The following is a 15,974-nucleotide window of genomic DNA, read 5'->3' as shown; positions in this document are numbered from 1 at the left end:
AAGTACTGAAATCAATAATTGAAGCTTTAGATTACTTCATTTAATCGATTACTTTCTAAATTACCAAAGAAATTGATTACTTTATTTAGAAAATTCTAAATTACTAAAGAAATTTGTTACTTTAGTACGTTAGTGGCTAAAATCATTGATTACTCTAGCACTTTAGTACCTATGGTAAGCAATTACTTTACTGATTAACTAAAGTATTTTTTTTTTTTTTTGCTTTAGTAATACATTTAGGAGCTGATGATTTTAGCTTTAGCCTTTTTAGACCCTCCTTTGGTTAAACACTTGAAAAAAAATACTTCAGTACTTAGTCCCATAACTTATGACTTTAGTACCGATTAATTTTATTCCCAGACATGTTAGACCCTTATTTGGTCAAACATTTGAAAACAATTTTGCAAAAACTTCTAGATGCCTGGGTGTGAATGTGTGATCTCTTACGAAACACGTAAAAAAATAGTTAAAGAGTCTGGACAACTACGATGAAGCATTCGTGTCATTCGTTGGTCCCAGCAAACAGACTGACGACAGACTGACGGACAGTCCGTCAGTGCTGACGAATGGCAACTTCTTCTTAAAAATGCATAATATTAAAAAAAAAAAAAAAAGCAAAGATGGCTACTATATAGCGGGTTATTTTTAGAACGTAACCCCGCGATAAACGAGAGCTCACCGTACTTAACGAAGCGTCCAGGATGAGCACGTGCTGCTGCGGGACCCGGAAGTGGAGCGTCGGACGGAGGAGGAGGCTGCAGCCGCCGCTGATGATGATGATGATGAGGGCGGATGGAGAAGGCGTGACGTCGCTGGCCGCAGAGAGGCCCACTCGTCGGCCGGCCGGGCGGCACCGGAGGAGCCCGAGGAGAAGTCCGAACGCCGCCGTCGCACGCTAGCCGCAAGCCCGCGCGGCGGATGTGAAGCGAGGCGAAGGAGGAGTCGCCGGCTGCGGCGGCGGCCACCGCGGGGGGTGGGGCGGGGGACATGGAGCAGCCATGGGTGCCCACGCACGTCCAGGTGACGGTGCTCCGAGGCCGGGGTCTGCGGGGCAAGGGCAAGCACGGAACCAGCGACGTGTACGTGCTCATCCAGCTGGCCAAGGAGAAGTACTCGACGCGCGTGGCCGAGAAGACCACCGAGCCCGAGTGGCGCGAGGAGTGCTGCTTCGAGCTGCAGCCCGGCGTCCTGGACGCCGACGCCGGGCCGGAACTCGCGCTGACCGTCATGCACCGCGCCGTCATCGGACTCGACGTGTTCCTGGGCCAGGCGCTCATCCAGCTGCGGACGCTCTTCCGCGAGAGCCGCGGCGTGAAAAATCAGTACGTAGCGTCGCTCTTTTCTCCCGGCCTCCCTGAACGCGTCGCGGCTCTCCATCCGCGTTCGGAGGATGGAAACGCGTCGCTGCTGCATCGACACACCCTCGCCTCGCGCGCGCGGTTCCGTACCGTCCATCTCGAACCTTCTCGAACGCACGCTCGATTGTTTTGGGTTTATATTATTCTTGTTATTTTTTCGATGTGGTGCCGGCCGGCAGAAGATGCGGTTCCCCCAACGGGATTAGGCCGCTTTGCCTGTCCCACTTCCAGGGATTATCTAACACTTTGGTGGTCCCTGTGGACTAAAAGCATTTTTGAAAATATTATAATCTAAAAAAAAAACATATGTATATGAAATATAGTTACATAATACTTATGTTATATACGTAGAAAATAATATAAATATATATTTTTGGATAGCAAGAAAACTTCAAGTAGAAAAAAAAGCTTCAGGCCTTTGCAGAGGTTCCTCCCATGTCCAGTCTGTGTTTTTCGTTTGTTTGTTTACATGACCTGTTAGCTTCAAATCCTTCTAAAAAGATTAGCCACTACTCTTAATATCATTCCAAACAAAGTATAATTTTAACACAATGCAGTATTGAAATAAGATTTGAAGTTGAAGATGGTGTCCAAAACCAGGCGTAGGGGCCATTTTGTGGCCAAGTTTGTTGGACAATCCTCCAAGAAATAAAATGACCCACTTCATCATAAACTGATTTTTGGGGGAGATTGTTTTGTAATATTCCAGAAATATTATGTTTGGTTAGATTTTGCTGTTGGAATTAAATATGATATTTTAAAACCTCAACACACCACAGGAAATCAAAACGGCATTCCCCAGGGGTCATTTTCTCGCCCACTGTCTATTTATGTACTTCTTACGAGAAAACCAAATGGGTGACATCCTGTTCAACGTTGGGCATGGCTTCATGAAACTTTTTTCATGCATCCTGTCGCGACGGACCTGCCCACCAACTTTCATATCGATCGGAGAAACTGTTGGTTTATTATTGCTCACGGTTTGAAACCAAATGCCACATCCTGTTTTTTTTTCTGCTCGTTTGATTTAGAAAAACACAAAAATCAAAACGGCAGACTTTTCGCTCGCGTTCGAACTCAGGTTCTTCAGATTTTTTTCTGTTGTGACGTGTTTGCAGGAATGGTAGCCAAGTAAATGGCGGCGTTGACGGCAAAAAGCAGCATTTTGGTCCGGATTGTGATCGGTTGAGTAGATTCGAAGAAATTGTCATTGTGCATCCCTGTTTATATTCCAGTCGACTTTATCAGATGAAGAGCTACTGAAAGTATCTACCTAGGGATATGGAGGGCCTTGTGGCTTCCTGTTTTTGAGATGGAATCAGTTCTACTCTGCAGCTCCTGGAACATTTATTAAAAAACAAAAAAAGATAAGACATGCTTGGTAAAAGACGCCTATTTCATGTTAAAACAAGAACTTCAGATTGAAAAAAAATATTGAAACAATTCAGCTCATTTGGCATACTCCAAAATTTGACAAGTGCTTCATGAAGCTTCGTTTGTCCATCGTTACTTTACAGTATAAATGACTGCAAGTCGTGATACCTATTTTCAACTTTCTGCCACTATCATTTATTTATTCAAAGTAGCCTTGGTGACTAGTTAAAACATCGATTTTTGATCATGGGCCACTGAAAAATGCATGGCGGGCTGGAATTGGCCCATGGGCCGTAGTTTGGACACCACTACATCCTCATAACCAGATGTAGAAAGTGTCTTCAAAAAAAAATCTAACATCTGTAATATCTTCGCCCCCTTCAAGCAAGCTAAATTTGCACCTGTTGTCTCATTAAATATGTTTCTCCAGCTTTTTAAAGCTTGCTTTAATACAACCAGCAAGCATATAAACCACATACAGAACATTTTTCCTTCCAAGCTCCGGAGTTGGAGTTTGACTTGACGGTGATGGCGCTCGCTTGTTGCGTAATTTGCACGGAGCAACGTTTTTTGTTCCTAAAAATAAACTTGAATGTTGTTTTAAATGCTTCGTGGAAGGAGGAGGAAGTAGGCGACGTCGCCAAAAGGCCTGAGTCGGCCTCGGCGTGAGGAATGCGAACTCCACCTTGGCTGTGGGGAGTTACCGTGCTTCTATTGTTGGAAGGGAAACTTGAGTCCACGCCTCGCACAGAACTTCTGTAGGCTCCTCACATACAGAATAAAAAACACTATTGTTCAATTTTCGGGCCTGCGTTGAGTCTCACTGATGTAATATACTAAGGTACGTATATGCCCTTGGTTGCGCAAAAAAAAGAATGTTAGGGTAGGGTCAAAATTAACCGCTGGTTCGAACTTGAGGTATTTACACAGAAAGATGGAATATTAAACCTTATTTTTCAAACAGCCTGATTACATTATTTGACACCCCTGGGTCTGATTAAGCTAAATAAGGATTCCGAAAGGTTAAGGTTAGGGTAGAATTATAGTTGATCCTAAATTTATGGTTTATAAAGTTGGGGAGGTAAAGTGAGAAGATTGAGGATTCGGGATTAAGAATGGAAAAATGTTAGTTGCTGTGAATGTTGAAAATATTTTCGTTCGCTTGCGCTAGGTGTTGCTTGTTGTTGTACAGCTATCAAAAGCGGCCGCATTCCAATTTGCGTGTGAGACTCCACCTCAGAACGCTTAATTGTTTTCTCTGGCGGTGGCCACAGCGAGTGTTGAGTGTCAGAGTGTTTGTGCCGCTCCGCGCACCGTGCTGAAATGGAGGTCAACGTTAGGACAGCGTAACATCGCAAATGGTACGTTTAAACTACTTCTCGGGCTTTTTTTTTAAGTTAGGTCCTTCAAATATGACTTATTTTGCAAATAGGAAAATGTTATGCCAATTATGTCATCAATACAAGCAATACATGCTAGCAAAATGGTTGAGTTATGTCGTATTAAAAGCTAAAAGGTAGCATGCTAAATTGTTTTAAGCTAAATAGCACATCCAAAATGAATAAGCAGGTGTTCGATTTGTACTAAAAGCATTCGTGCGACGCGCTTTTTATCCGAGTGTGCTAACCTGTTAGTCGACAATCTTAAATGGCTTGTCATTTGATAATATGCATTATTTTCTCTTGAGCGCCTAAACTATGGCTAAAATCATTTTACATAATCCAGATAATCTTTCCATTTTAGCATTTTTAAAATTCACCATGAGTAAGTGAAAGGTTCAGTGGTAGAACACTCACTTTTTTAAAAGCTAAATGAAAAAATAAGTGTGTTAAAAGTGTGATAGCAAGTGCAGTCTATCCAAGTGTGCTAACCTGTTAGTCAACTATTGCAAATGGTTTGGTATTTGATCATGTACAAGACATTATTTTCTCTTTGGCACCAAAACTATAGCTAACCGCTAATCTTATGTGTGTCTGCAGATCTTGCTAGTTAGCTTGAATCAGAAAACTGAAAAACATTCAGGATACCGGCCCTCAAGGACTGGAGTTTGACACCTATGATTCTAAACCAGAAGTGTCCAAAGTCAGTCTTCAAGGGCCGGTATCCTCCATGTTTTTGAAACTTCCCTCTCTAACAGACCCGATTAAAATGATAAGCATCTTTTTCAAGCTCCCGCAGAGCTTGCTAGTTAGCTAACAATTAGAATCAGGTGTGTTGGATTGAGAAAACTGGAAAACATGGAGGATACAGGACCTTGAGGACTGGAGTTTGACAACCACAACGCTAGCTAATTGCTAAAATTATGCGTATCCGCTAATCCAATTATTTTTAGCATTTTTTAAATTTCATCAATAACTTACGCTACTCACCATGAATAAGTGAAAAGCGAAATAGTAGCAGGCTAACTTTTTAAAAGCTAAATGCTACAATCAAAATCACCATTCAAGTCTCCAGGTAGAGTGTACTTAAAGCGCGGTATCAAGCGCTATCTTTCTTTCTTGCGAGCTTAATCTATCCATATTTAGCATTGTAAAAATCCACCATTAGTTTATGCTATTTATCAAGAGTAAGTAAAAAGCTAACGTAGCATGTTAACCTGTAAGCATCAAGATAATTAGATATACTTGATACATTTTTGATGAGGGGTTAGGCGTACAATCATGATGCGTGAGGCGTTAGCGGCTAATTGTGTACCTCAATCCAATCAGGTTAACCTGTTTTGGCTAACGTTAGCACGCCGTGTTTTAGGAGAACTGAACCAGTAGCATGCTTAGTCATAATGTAAAGGTCACAAGCTAGGTGTTTACTTGGTTATTTTCGATTAATTATCAAGATTAGGCGTGTACTGGATTTTCTCTCTTTTTTTTTTTTTTTTTTTTTTAGAGATTTAAATGGCATAGAGTTGAGGACATGTTGTGACATGAGTGGCGCTCTGTGTTCTTTTGTGGTTGAGGTGAGAAGTGTTGCTGGGGGGGAGACAACATAAAGGGAAAAAAAAAAAGCACCAGGTTTCGTTTTTTGTCATTTGTCCTCATAAAAGTGGGGACTTCTAGTCCTTCTCGTCATTGTGTTTCCAGCGAGTGAGTAAGTTTCTTCAACTGCAATATTTCTCGTTTTTTTCAAAACAAGCATGCGTTTATCATGCTATTGCTCACGTTTTATTTGTTTCTTTTGTGCAAGGTGGTAGTTGCGGTAAGCGAAAGGACACATAACCAAATGTCCGGAATTTTGCTTGCCTCTGGCCAATTTGGGATTTGAACATTTTGTGCATCGTGAATGACTATGGAGGGAAAGTCCACCAAATGTGTGTGTGTGTGTGTGTGTCACAGCAAACACTTTTTTGTGTGTTTACTGATGTCACAGGTTTTACGGTGATGAAGGCCGCCTTCATTGTTAGTTTTTACAGGGAGTGTAGTGAAGTATTATGGGATGTCTGGCCACACACACACACACACACATACACACACACTTTGGCTCAGTTTGGCTGGATTAGCCCCATTCAAACTAACAATACACTCATTCACTTCAGCCAGTGACCCACTTTAAAGATACGCTGCAAAAGTGAACGCAGCATTTGAGGATGTTCATGAAAATGATGTTTCTCAGATCATAACGTGCTTTTTACGTGGTATATCGGGGTTACGGTTTAGAAACTGATTTTAAGTGCGCCAAAGTTTCTGACATAAAAAAGAAGGGAAAAAAAAACAAAACAAAAGCAAAATCATAAATAGGACATAAAAAAAATGTTGACAGCAATTTAAAAGGTTTCTAATTTGGAAAAAATACCATCATTGCACCACCTGCTGTTATGGATGTGCAATTACACTTCACAAAACAAAAGCAAAGCCTGTTCCCCAGCGTTATACAAGCCCCCCATTGCACCAGGGCCGTAAACATTTATGCTATAAATCAGCGGTTCTCAAAGTGCGGTCTGCGGACTCCCCAGGGCTCCGTGGCTTGACTGCAGGGGGTCCGTGAAATAATTTGGGTGTTTTGGAACTGATTTAGTTTATCGTTTAACAGTTACAGATGTGTGCCTTGTTTGGCTTAGTTTTTTTTTTTTTTGGCGCCACCTCTGGCCGCTGTTGATAGTGCGCCGTCTGTCTACATGGACGAAACCATTGTGACATCTCGGAAAGACAGAACATTAGGCTATTAATACAAATTTGTATTTTATTTTTTGTTGTAAGTTTTACCCTTGATTTCATCAAATCGATTGATCGAATTCATCAAATGGGACTTGATCACAGCCCGTGTTCCCGCGCGTCCAGGTGGTACCGGCTTAACTCCAAGACGGGCAAGAAGGAGAAGGAGCGAGGCGACATTCAAGTCAGCGTCCAGTTCACGCGCAACAACCTGACGGCGAGCATGTACGACCTGGTCATGAAGGACAAAGGGGGCGCGTCCACTTTCAGCAAACTGAAGGAGCGCATGAGGGGCAAGAGGCGATCCAGCGAAGACGACTCGGCCTCGGCCCCCGGCGCCGCGACCGGCCCGCTGAGCCGCGTGCGCCAACGTCTGCCCAGCGACGGGGGCGGCGAGGAGGACTACGAGGACGACGAGGGCGGCGAGGTGAGGCGCAGCAAGATGAGGACCTTCTTCCTGCGGGGCAAGCTGAGGAAGTCGTCGGACACGCGCTCCAGCACCTCGCTGGGCTCCGAGAGCAGCGAGTCGTCCTCGCGCGGCGGCAGTCTCAGCCCCACGGCCGGCATCAGCGTGGTGGTTTCCGACCTCTCCAACTCGCCCAGCAACAGCAGCAACCTGACCGCCGACAGCCCAGGTGACAAACTGACGACCGTGCCGCATTCTTTATCTACTGTGCACGAGGCATCCATTTATTCAGGTATTGGCTGGTGCTGCCTTCAAGGAAACGGGAAGTTAGAACTTTCCTCCTCGAGTAAGATTTTTGGAGTTTTGGACTTTAATGTGAGAATTCCGCGAAGAAAGTCCGAATCCTGACTTTAAAGTCAAAATCTATCGCTCAAAAAGTTAGAACTCTGACCCTTCGCAGAATTCTCACTTTAATCTCACCAACTTTCAAGTCAGGAGTCTGATCATAATTTTTGACAAGGCAAAGTTCAGTCAGAATTTAATCTCAGAATGCTAATTGTCAGAATTCAGACTTTATTCTCAGGCTTTATAGTGAGAATTCTGAGAGGGAAGTCGGAGTTCTCGCTTTCTTCCAACTGGTTTTAAAGTCAGAGGTCTGAGAAGTAATTTGGACTTTAAAGTCAGACTTCCAAAAAAATAAGAATTCTGACTGCAAATTGGGAATTTAGACTTTAATCTCACTGATTTTAATCTCAGAATTCTCATTTGATTTTCAGAATTCTGACTTCAGTAGGATTCCGAGATTACATTCAGAATTCTGACCGAATTCTGACTTGATGAAGTGAGAATTCTCACTTCGTTGTCTCTCCGAAATCTCTTCTGTTTAAATGAGATATTTTATATTCCAAACGCTGTCGCTAGCGTTTCTTCATCCCTTTGTCTCTTGTCGTCTCGTTCAGAGCACACAGCAGACGCATCGCCCAAGTTGTCTCCCCTCCGCTGTGACTTTAGCGACGAGATCAAAGAAATCACCATAGCCGTGCCTCAGCTTCCCGTGGGCGTCGACGCATCGCACAAGCCGCAGCCCCGGGATCGGGCCTCGGCGGCCCCGGAAGCTTCGCTGAGTCTGCGCCCTCTGCAGCAGCATCTGCCTCTCTCCGTGTCGTTGCAGAACCTTCGCCCGCGGGCCTCCGCCGAGCCCCTGCACGGCACCGTGGGCGACGGGCGCCGCTGGTCTTTTGACAAGGCCGGCGAGGAGGAGAGTGCCGCCATCGCTGCGGCCATGGAGAAAAAGTGCCCTTCCCTGGGCAGAGACCATACGTGCGAGGAGGTCAAACCAGACTCCGGCGCCGAGGGCAAACACAAAGGCTGGTTGGGGTCCAAGGAGTCGCACAGTAAACCCAGGTGAGTTTAGACTGATGAGAAAAAGACAAGAGACTGAAATCTGATGAGATAAAAACTCTGACGTCTATGGTCTGACCGGTCACCACCGGTATCTGAAATATACCGTTTTGGATGTAAGCGCGAAACCTTCGGCAAGGCCTTCATTTCAGTTTGAAGCACCTGCGCTAATCCAGAGGACTGTGTTCGCTTCCTTCCACAGCTCGGTGGCGCCTCCTAAACTAGACCCCACCTCTGATTCATTCCTTGACCCACTGCACCACTCTAATCCCTTCTGCCCCTCACCACCCATGTCACCCAGCAACCCTTTCCTCTCGCAAGACCCTTCTTACGATGCCCCGCTGCCTCCCCTGCCCTTTCTTTCCAGCTCCCGCCCACCCATAGAGCAACTCTTTCCTAAGGCGAGTCATCCAGTCACCCAGACTTGGGACAGTCAAACTACCGAAGCCGACGTCTTTGGTTTGGGCAAAGATTTACCTACGCCATCCATGGACAAGACGATACCTGTATCCAATAGGTCCTCAAACCCTTTTACGTCTGCAGGGATAGAGGAACCTGATGCAGAATGGGACGAGTCCTTTGAGGACTTTGCCGCTTGCAGGCTGCAAGGGCGAAAAGATCAAACGTCTCACAGTTTAGCCGGGGCCCATCAGTGGGAACCTGGCAGTGTTGAAACAAATGACTCCCCTAATACCAAAGGGGTGACATTCAGCGACTACGTGGCAAACTGCACGCATCTGCACTCTCTGGATCCGATCCCAGAGGATCCCAGCTTCGAACACTGCAATGGACTCTATAGCACTTCAGCCGTTCCTTCGGAATCGAATCCTCCCCCTGAAGGGCATCAAGCTAATAATGTGGATCCTACAGGTTCGTCCGGTATCGGGAGTTCAGTTGAAGATGATTTCCTCTCCTGTTTCTCTTCATATTCGACATCAGACAAGTTCTCCGTATGTTCCTTGGACGAAACTGAACCACAGCATTTTGAGCCATCCTTGGAGACCTTGTCTCAGGCAGTTATCAATCCAAAATATTCGAGTTCCACAGATGAGCTTTCGAATGATGCAGCCCAACAAACCGTGACTCAGAGTGAAGATTCAGAATGGTGGGATTCGGATGGGTCATCAGTCTTCACACCACCGCCGACCGCTCCGACTACAGCGATGACGGGTTTGGAACCCGTTGCTTCAATGACTCCGGATGGACCAAACCACCAATCTGACTGGTTGGGTACGGAACTGGAAAATGGACCAGATCCTGTTGAATCAGGTTCCACTGCAAAGGACGACATGAGTTCTCAAGTTTTCCCTGTGACTCATACAGACTCGTATCAGAACTCCATTGAGGGGGATCAGTCCACCGATCTTGGTGATGTCTTTTTAAAAAACCCTACAGCGCAACTACCAAAAATATCTCAGAGCACCGACAGCTTCCTCCAAAGCTTCGACAGCAACTCGGACTCCCCCTCAAACCAAATGGGTGTGTCCACCGATTCTGAGAAATCTAGATTCTTTGGGGAGCTAGGAGGGATTCTTGAACCCACTGGTATTTCAGTGACCCCCGGGGTTTCTACCTGTGGACCAAAGAATCCAGCTGAACCCTTGTCTCTTTACACAGGGAACAGACCGGATATTTGCGAGCTAGGTTTCATAAATACTTGTAAAGTAAAGGATGGTTGGAGTTCCGATGTCCTCCCACTGACCCCTACAGATTCATATCCGAATGTTGTTGAAGGCGATCGGTTGACCGTCCTCGATGACGAGATGCTGAACGAACATTCACCAGAGGTCCCTCAAACATCTCCGATCACGAAGAGCTTTCTCCAAAGCCTCGAAGCCACTTTGCAGCGTCACCAAAAAAATAACAACGTATCAGTTGTCACAGTCCCCGAGACATCAACCAAAGGTGGGGACCTGGGAGGGATTCTGGAACCTACTGGTATTTCACTGAATCCTGGGGTTTCTACCAGCGAACTAAAAACCCAGGCTGAACCGTTGTCTCTGGTGACAGAAAACAAACCAGATACTTGTGAGGCAGGTTTCATAGATCTTTGTGACTTTGACTTCACAGCAAGGGATGACAGGAGTGCCGAAGAACTCCCTGCACCTTCTACAGATTCGTATCCGAATGCCGTTGAAGGAAATCAATTCAGTTCAGTTCTCGATGATGTCTTTTCGAACAAACATTCGCCAGAACTCTCTCAAATACCCCAGAGCAGTACGAACCTTCTCCAGAGTCTTGAAAGCAACTCGCTGGACCACTGCGGAACAGCCTCCACCTCCGATGACTCACAAAAACAACCTGGCTGGTTGTCTTTGGTGACAGGGGACAGACCTGACCCTCATGAGCCAGGGTTCTCAGATATTTGTGAGTCCAGTTTCACTGCAGGGGGTGATGGGAGTTCTCAAATTTTCCCTTCAATGTCAACGATCTCAAATCCAAATCCTTTGGGGAGCGATCAGTTCACTGCTTTTGATGATATGTTTGTGAAAAAACCTCCACCGCGTCTTCCCAAAATATTCCAGAGAACAAAGAGCGTTCCCTCTGGCCTCATGTCTCGAAACCGTTACAGCCCATCGAAACCCATCGAGAGGCGAAACTCGGACACCACCTTTTCCGGGGAGTTTGGACAGGTCCTGGAAGTCGCCGGTGCTTCCGTGAGCCATGGTGGACCAAACATTAACACACATATCACCGACTGGTTGACTCAGCTGATGAAGGACAGACCAGAAACCGCTTCCACTGGTGTTGATTCCGGGACTTCTGAAGTCCCCCCTATGTCTTCAACCCATACAAAACCGGACAAAGTTCCCGTTGACAGCATTGTGAATAATCCGTCATCGCAACACCCCGCGTTGCATCGCACCCAGTCCGAGAGCACATTCACCTTCGACTTGGGCAACACCCTTCCGACGTCGATCTGGAAGGAGTCCTTTGCAGACCAGGCGTCACCCACACCCCCTGCTTCCCCTTCCCTTTCAACAGCCTCCGCCCCTCCGCTAACCCGTCAAAGTAGTTGCTTCCCAGCTTTCCTTTCCTCCTTTTCCGATACCCCGCTGCCGCCTGCCGCTCTGAACCCTCAGGAGGTACAGGACTGCCAGCAGCAGCTCGCCACCCGCCAGGAGCTCAGGTGAGGGCGCTCGTTCTGGTGGAGGAACCGCCATACCCCCTCCCTTCCTTACAGTTTTCCGGACTTTCTGGCCCTTTCACCTCGTTCCATCTGCTTCTTCCTTTGTGCCGTCGACTCCGAAGGGGATCCTCTTGGTGGTGGTGGTGGTGGTGGTGGTGGTGTGACCTGTTTTTTTTTTTTATCTCTGTTAACACACGTGCACTAATCCTGCCGGGACTTCCGCCGTGAGTGTCTTGTGTGTGTGTCCTGTCGCCGTGGTAATGGGAGGGGAAACACTGCCTCGGGCCAATTAGCAGTTATTATTTTGCCCTCCGATTCTTAACACAGCCCCTCTCCCCACCTCCACCCCTTCCCGTTGTGCCTTCTCCACGCACACACACACACACATTGACACACCATCCCCCTCCTCACAGGACCTGTTCTCACACTTTTTTGCCTCCCACCCGCTTCCCTACCCCAAAAGGTGTTGTTGTGTCACCGATAGCGTTTCCTTTTCAACCCGAGGCAATAACACACTTCTTAACACATTTTTACTCGTTTTGCATAAAGGCATGGAATTCAAAGGACTTTGGGCTCATTTAACTTTTAATTTTCACTATTTAAGGAATCATTCCTGTATTAACCTTCGTCTCCTGGCGGATGTTCCTAGATTGGGGAAGGTTGAACTCTCTGGTGTCATCCCGGAAGACTTGGAGATGGAACAATATGCAAAAAAAGAAAAAAATGCAAAATACATGTCAAGAACAATATGGAGTTTAGTTTCTTATTAAAAAATATTATAAATATATTAAAAAATTAATAAAATGATTAAAAATCACAATTATTCAGTTCAAAGTCCTAAATTTTCAGTTACAGAAAAAGCTAGTAAAAATGAAGCACATCGCCAACTAGTGGCCTGTAATGTGTACTGCAGCATATTCAGTTCCATTTCCAGGGCTGTGGATGGCACGGAGACTCGCGAAACCTCGGAACCTGCTGTAACACGACCTCTTGTGACCTTTCCTTTTAGCCCCCACCCTGTGCGGCCCCTGAGCAGCGGTCCACTGGCTGAAGGTCGCTCGGTCCTGGAGAAGATCAAGTCCAGCATCCACCCCGGCAGAAGCAGCCAGACTGGCGAAAAGGTCGGATTCAATTCCATTGATTTGAAAAATCAGATAGGAAAAACATTGATGTGTGTGTGTGTGTGTGTACTGGTTAAAATTGGAATAGCTTAACGTGAGCCGCTGTAGATTGTCTGTAGTGAAGGGCTTTCTTCTCATATAATATAGTTCTTTTTTTCAGATGCTAGTATTGTCTTCAATAAAAGCCCACTAACTACTAAATCACAGTGTTTTTAAGCCATTTGGCCACAAGGTGGTGCACCAAGACAAGCAAATAGAACAATACGTTTTTTTTTTTTCCAAAGCACTGACATGGTATATCTTTTCCACTTTGCAGTTTTTGAACATTATTTTTTACACCTTTGCAACGTTGCGTACGTCTGGCACAACATGTTTCCAGCGGACTTACCCGATTTGGTCAACTTAAGCCTCCATTTATTTATCTGGCGTCCCTCCCCAGATGCTGACGGAAGGCGCCGGCTCATACTACCACCTGACCCACAGCGAGTTAATCAGTCTGCTGGTGCAGCGTGAGGCAGAGCTGGAGTGTCAGAAGGCGGAGTTTCAGCAGCAGCGCGCCCTGCTGGCCAAGCGGGAAGTAGAGCTTCGCAAGCTGAAACCTCAGGTCCGCGACCTGGAGGACTATATTGACACGCTTCTGGTGCGCATCATGGAGCAGAAGCCCACCCTCCTGCAGGTGCGATCCAGGCTCAAATGACGGCGCGCTACCCCTGGGGAGGCATTGCTAGCCAAACAGCTTTTTAGTCTTTTCACTGCTACGCTGTTCCTTTTTGATATGAGCGTTTTTCAGTGGTTCTCAAACATTTTGGGTCTGGGGATTTCTTACCGGGGCGAGATTCTTCCACGGGTCCTCCTCAGAATCCAAACAGTTGAACAGAAATCCAACGCGTACCAAGAAAATCCCATAGGAGCTAGCCAGAAAACAGATTTGAATTGGCGAATCGTGTTTAATTTAACGTAACAGAAATCAAATCGTTACGGCCATAAAAAATATATATATAAATATATGTATATTCTGGAAGTGATACCTTATTTTTAAAAATTCAATTTAAATTTAAAAAATTACTGGAGAATTTTTTTGCCCCCGCACGCCACCGGTTTGATGACCACTGCATTTGAGATGCTGACAAATGTGCTAGCGAGTCCTCAGGTTGTTTTCTGGCCACCCGGCAGGTTTGGTTGCTTTTAAAAAGTTGGACTTGTGAGCACCCATGTTGTTGGATGCTGACTTGAAGCGTGAAAAAACAAAAAATTGTCCTTTTCACCTCACCTTGCCTGTTTTGAACACAAATGAGAGCAAATGCAAAATGTCCACCTTTTTTGTCACTTTTTCATTAGCTGCAGGACATTTTTTACAACGGTGTGCATAAGATGACAAAACTGAAGGCAATAAAAGTTGACAGGTGAAATTTCGCAGTGTTTATGTAGGGGTAGGGCCACTGACCACTTAAATTGGTGAAACAGTGGACAAGTACTTGTCTTTGTTTTTTTGATCATCAACATATGTCCAGTTTATTTAAACTGTTCAAAATGGAACATTTTCGCCCATCCATGACTTTTTCTCACAAATATACAGCTTTATCCTCATAAAATAAATCCTCAAAGAATAGCTTAAGACTGTTCAATTGTCAGATTTTTTTGTTTTTGTTTTCGGTGTGTCACTGATATTCTTTCTTAGTTTGTTTACAGACATGCTAGCTAACATACAGTAGTTCCATTGTTGTTGCTGGTTGTTTGTTAGGTCACTTGTCGCTAGGCAGATATCAGGGGCTCGGTCGTAAACGGACCATAGGCCAACGAAGATAATTAGTGCAGCCGCTCTGTTTTGGCTGTTTGATGAAATGAATTACTCCAAAAATAGCATTGTTAGCTTAATTTACACGTCCCAATTTCACAGCGAAAAAGCTGCTCTGTACTAAATAGAAAATATGTAACAGAAAGATCTGTATGTATGGTGGTATTCATGACGATTTCATTGTTTCTTTTTACACGAGTTCTCAGTTGTTAAAGACGAAACCTGTTACAAGAGCTTGCCGATGTAATCACGCGGTTAGCTGATGCTATGCTAGCACACAATATTGGACAAGTGTTTTTAGCCAACAAACAAACGCTTCCTTTTGTCCCATTTAGCTTTTTCCTCATTGGTGTGTTCTTTATTGTTGTTGCTTTTATTTTGTGAGACTTGTGAGATATTATGCTAACTGGCTAATAATAGCTTTGCTAGCTGTGGCCACGCCCACTGCTTGTTATCACCATCTGTAACACATTTAAGCATATCGTGCAAACCCAAATGCCAAATGCGCCTTAGTTTTTGTTTTCTTTCAATGTTTATGTTTTGTGAGCGCCTGTGTGTGTGTTTTTTTTTTTTTGTTTTGTTTGTTTTTTTTATAAATCAAGCACTTCCGCCAATGAATCGCACCGTCATTTAGTTCGGGTTCTCAGTTTTTGGGAAAGAAAATTTTCCCTAGGAAACCTTATATTCTTAATGCCAATCAAACATAACTAAATGCCACGGGAATTAAGATTAAGAAAAAGAAATGAATAAAAACTTTGACTGTGATGAGAATATATAATGTCCGTACAGTACATGATATCCGCACTTAACAGATACTATGGTGTGCATCCAGAAGGTTTTTCCACATTTTATGGTACAGCAAGAAAAAGGTTGAGACCTGTGCTGGAAAAATATCAGTGACGTCATTGATTAATCATATTCAACTGAACTTTCCTGACAGCGATATGTGACTACAAAAAAAACAAAAAACTTGTTCAGGCCCTAGTATCTTACAAGAGTTTGTGTTTATCTTCAGTACAGTTCTCACGCTGCAGGTTGAAACAGTCTGGAATACTATTACATAACAAAATGTGGAAAAAGATGCACTGTATACCACGTCTTCCATTTTGAAAGCTTTTTATTGAATCGAATGTGTTTTGTTGTGGACGGACGGAAAGGAAGTTTACAAGCCCTGATAATGCAGTTCTGTTTCACACAATTTTGTATATTTAATAAAGAATATTTAGTGTTTCTTCCTCACCGTA

The 15,974-nt window shown here is 44.7% G+C and overlaps 2 protein-coding genes across 3 annotated transcripts in view; one reads left to right on the top strand and one right to left on the bottom strand.

Moving 5' to 3' along the window:
* The window catches only part of LOC148412415 (G protein-coupled receptor 151), an 18,023-nt gene extending 16,264 nt beyond the window's left edge, over window positions 1-1,759 (bottom strand). Inside the window, exon 1 of the mRNA XM_088432887.1 lies at window positions 680-1,759. The gene's annotated coding sequence lies outside the window, so the exon portion shown is untranslated. The remainder of the gene's footprint in view (window positions 1-679) is intronic.
* rab11fip5a (RAB11 family interacting protein 5a (class I)) lies at window positions 732-15,974 on the top strand. 2 transcript variants are annotated; one of them, XM_088432885.1, is made up of 6 exons: window positions 732-1,322; window positions 7,004-7,512; window positions 8,243-8,687; window positions 8,887-11,814; window positions 12,824-12,935; window positions 13,375-15,974. In XM_088432885.1, exons 1-6 carry the CDS (start codon window positions 988-990, stop codon window positions 13,630-13,632), a joined length of 4,587 nt encoding a protein of 1,528 aa, XP_088289011.1. In that variant the 5' UTR covers window positions 732-987; the 3' UTR covers window positions 13,633-15,974. The 2 variants fall into 2 exon arrangements, with proteins under 2 accessions (XP_088289011.1, XP_088289012.1); XM_088432886.1 differs by lacking the exon at window positions 8,887-11,814 and having other exon boundaries at window positions 784-1,322.

The sequence above is a fragment of the Hippichthys cyanospilos genome, chromosome 14 (assembly GCF_059441005.1).
Source record: "Hippichthys cyanospilos isolate Australia breed blue-spotted pipefish chromosome 14, RoL_Hcya_1.0, whole genome shotgun sequence".
Lineage (NCBI taxonomy): Eukaryota > Metazoa > Chordata > Actinopteri > Syngnathiformes > Syngnathidae > Hippichthys > Hippichthys cyanospilos.
The sequence above is the reverse complement of the archived record's forward strand: the minus strand, read 5'-3'. Positions and strand labels throughout refer to the sequence as shown.

Bases quoted from the DNA above. Each gene is read 5' to 3' on its own strand.
- rab11fip5a (XM_088432885.1), top strand. From the start codon at position 988: ATGGAGCAGCCATGGGTGCCCACGCACGTCCAGGTGACGGTGCTCCGA. The intron at 8,688-8,886 runs GTGAGTTTAGAC...TTCCTTCCACAG, and splicing joins GAGTCGCACAGTAAACCCAG to CTCGGTGGCGCCTCCTAAAC. The intron at 12,936-13,374 runs GTCGGATTCAAT...GTCCCTCCCCAG, and splicing joins GCAGCCAGACTGGCGAAAAG to ATGCTGACGGAAGGCGCCGG.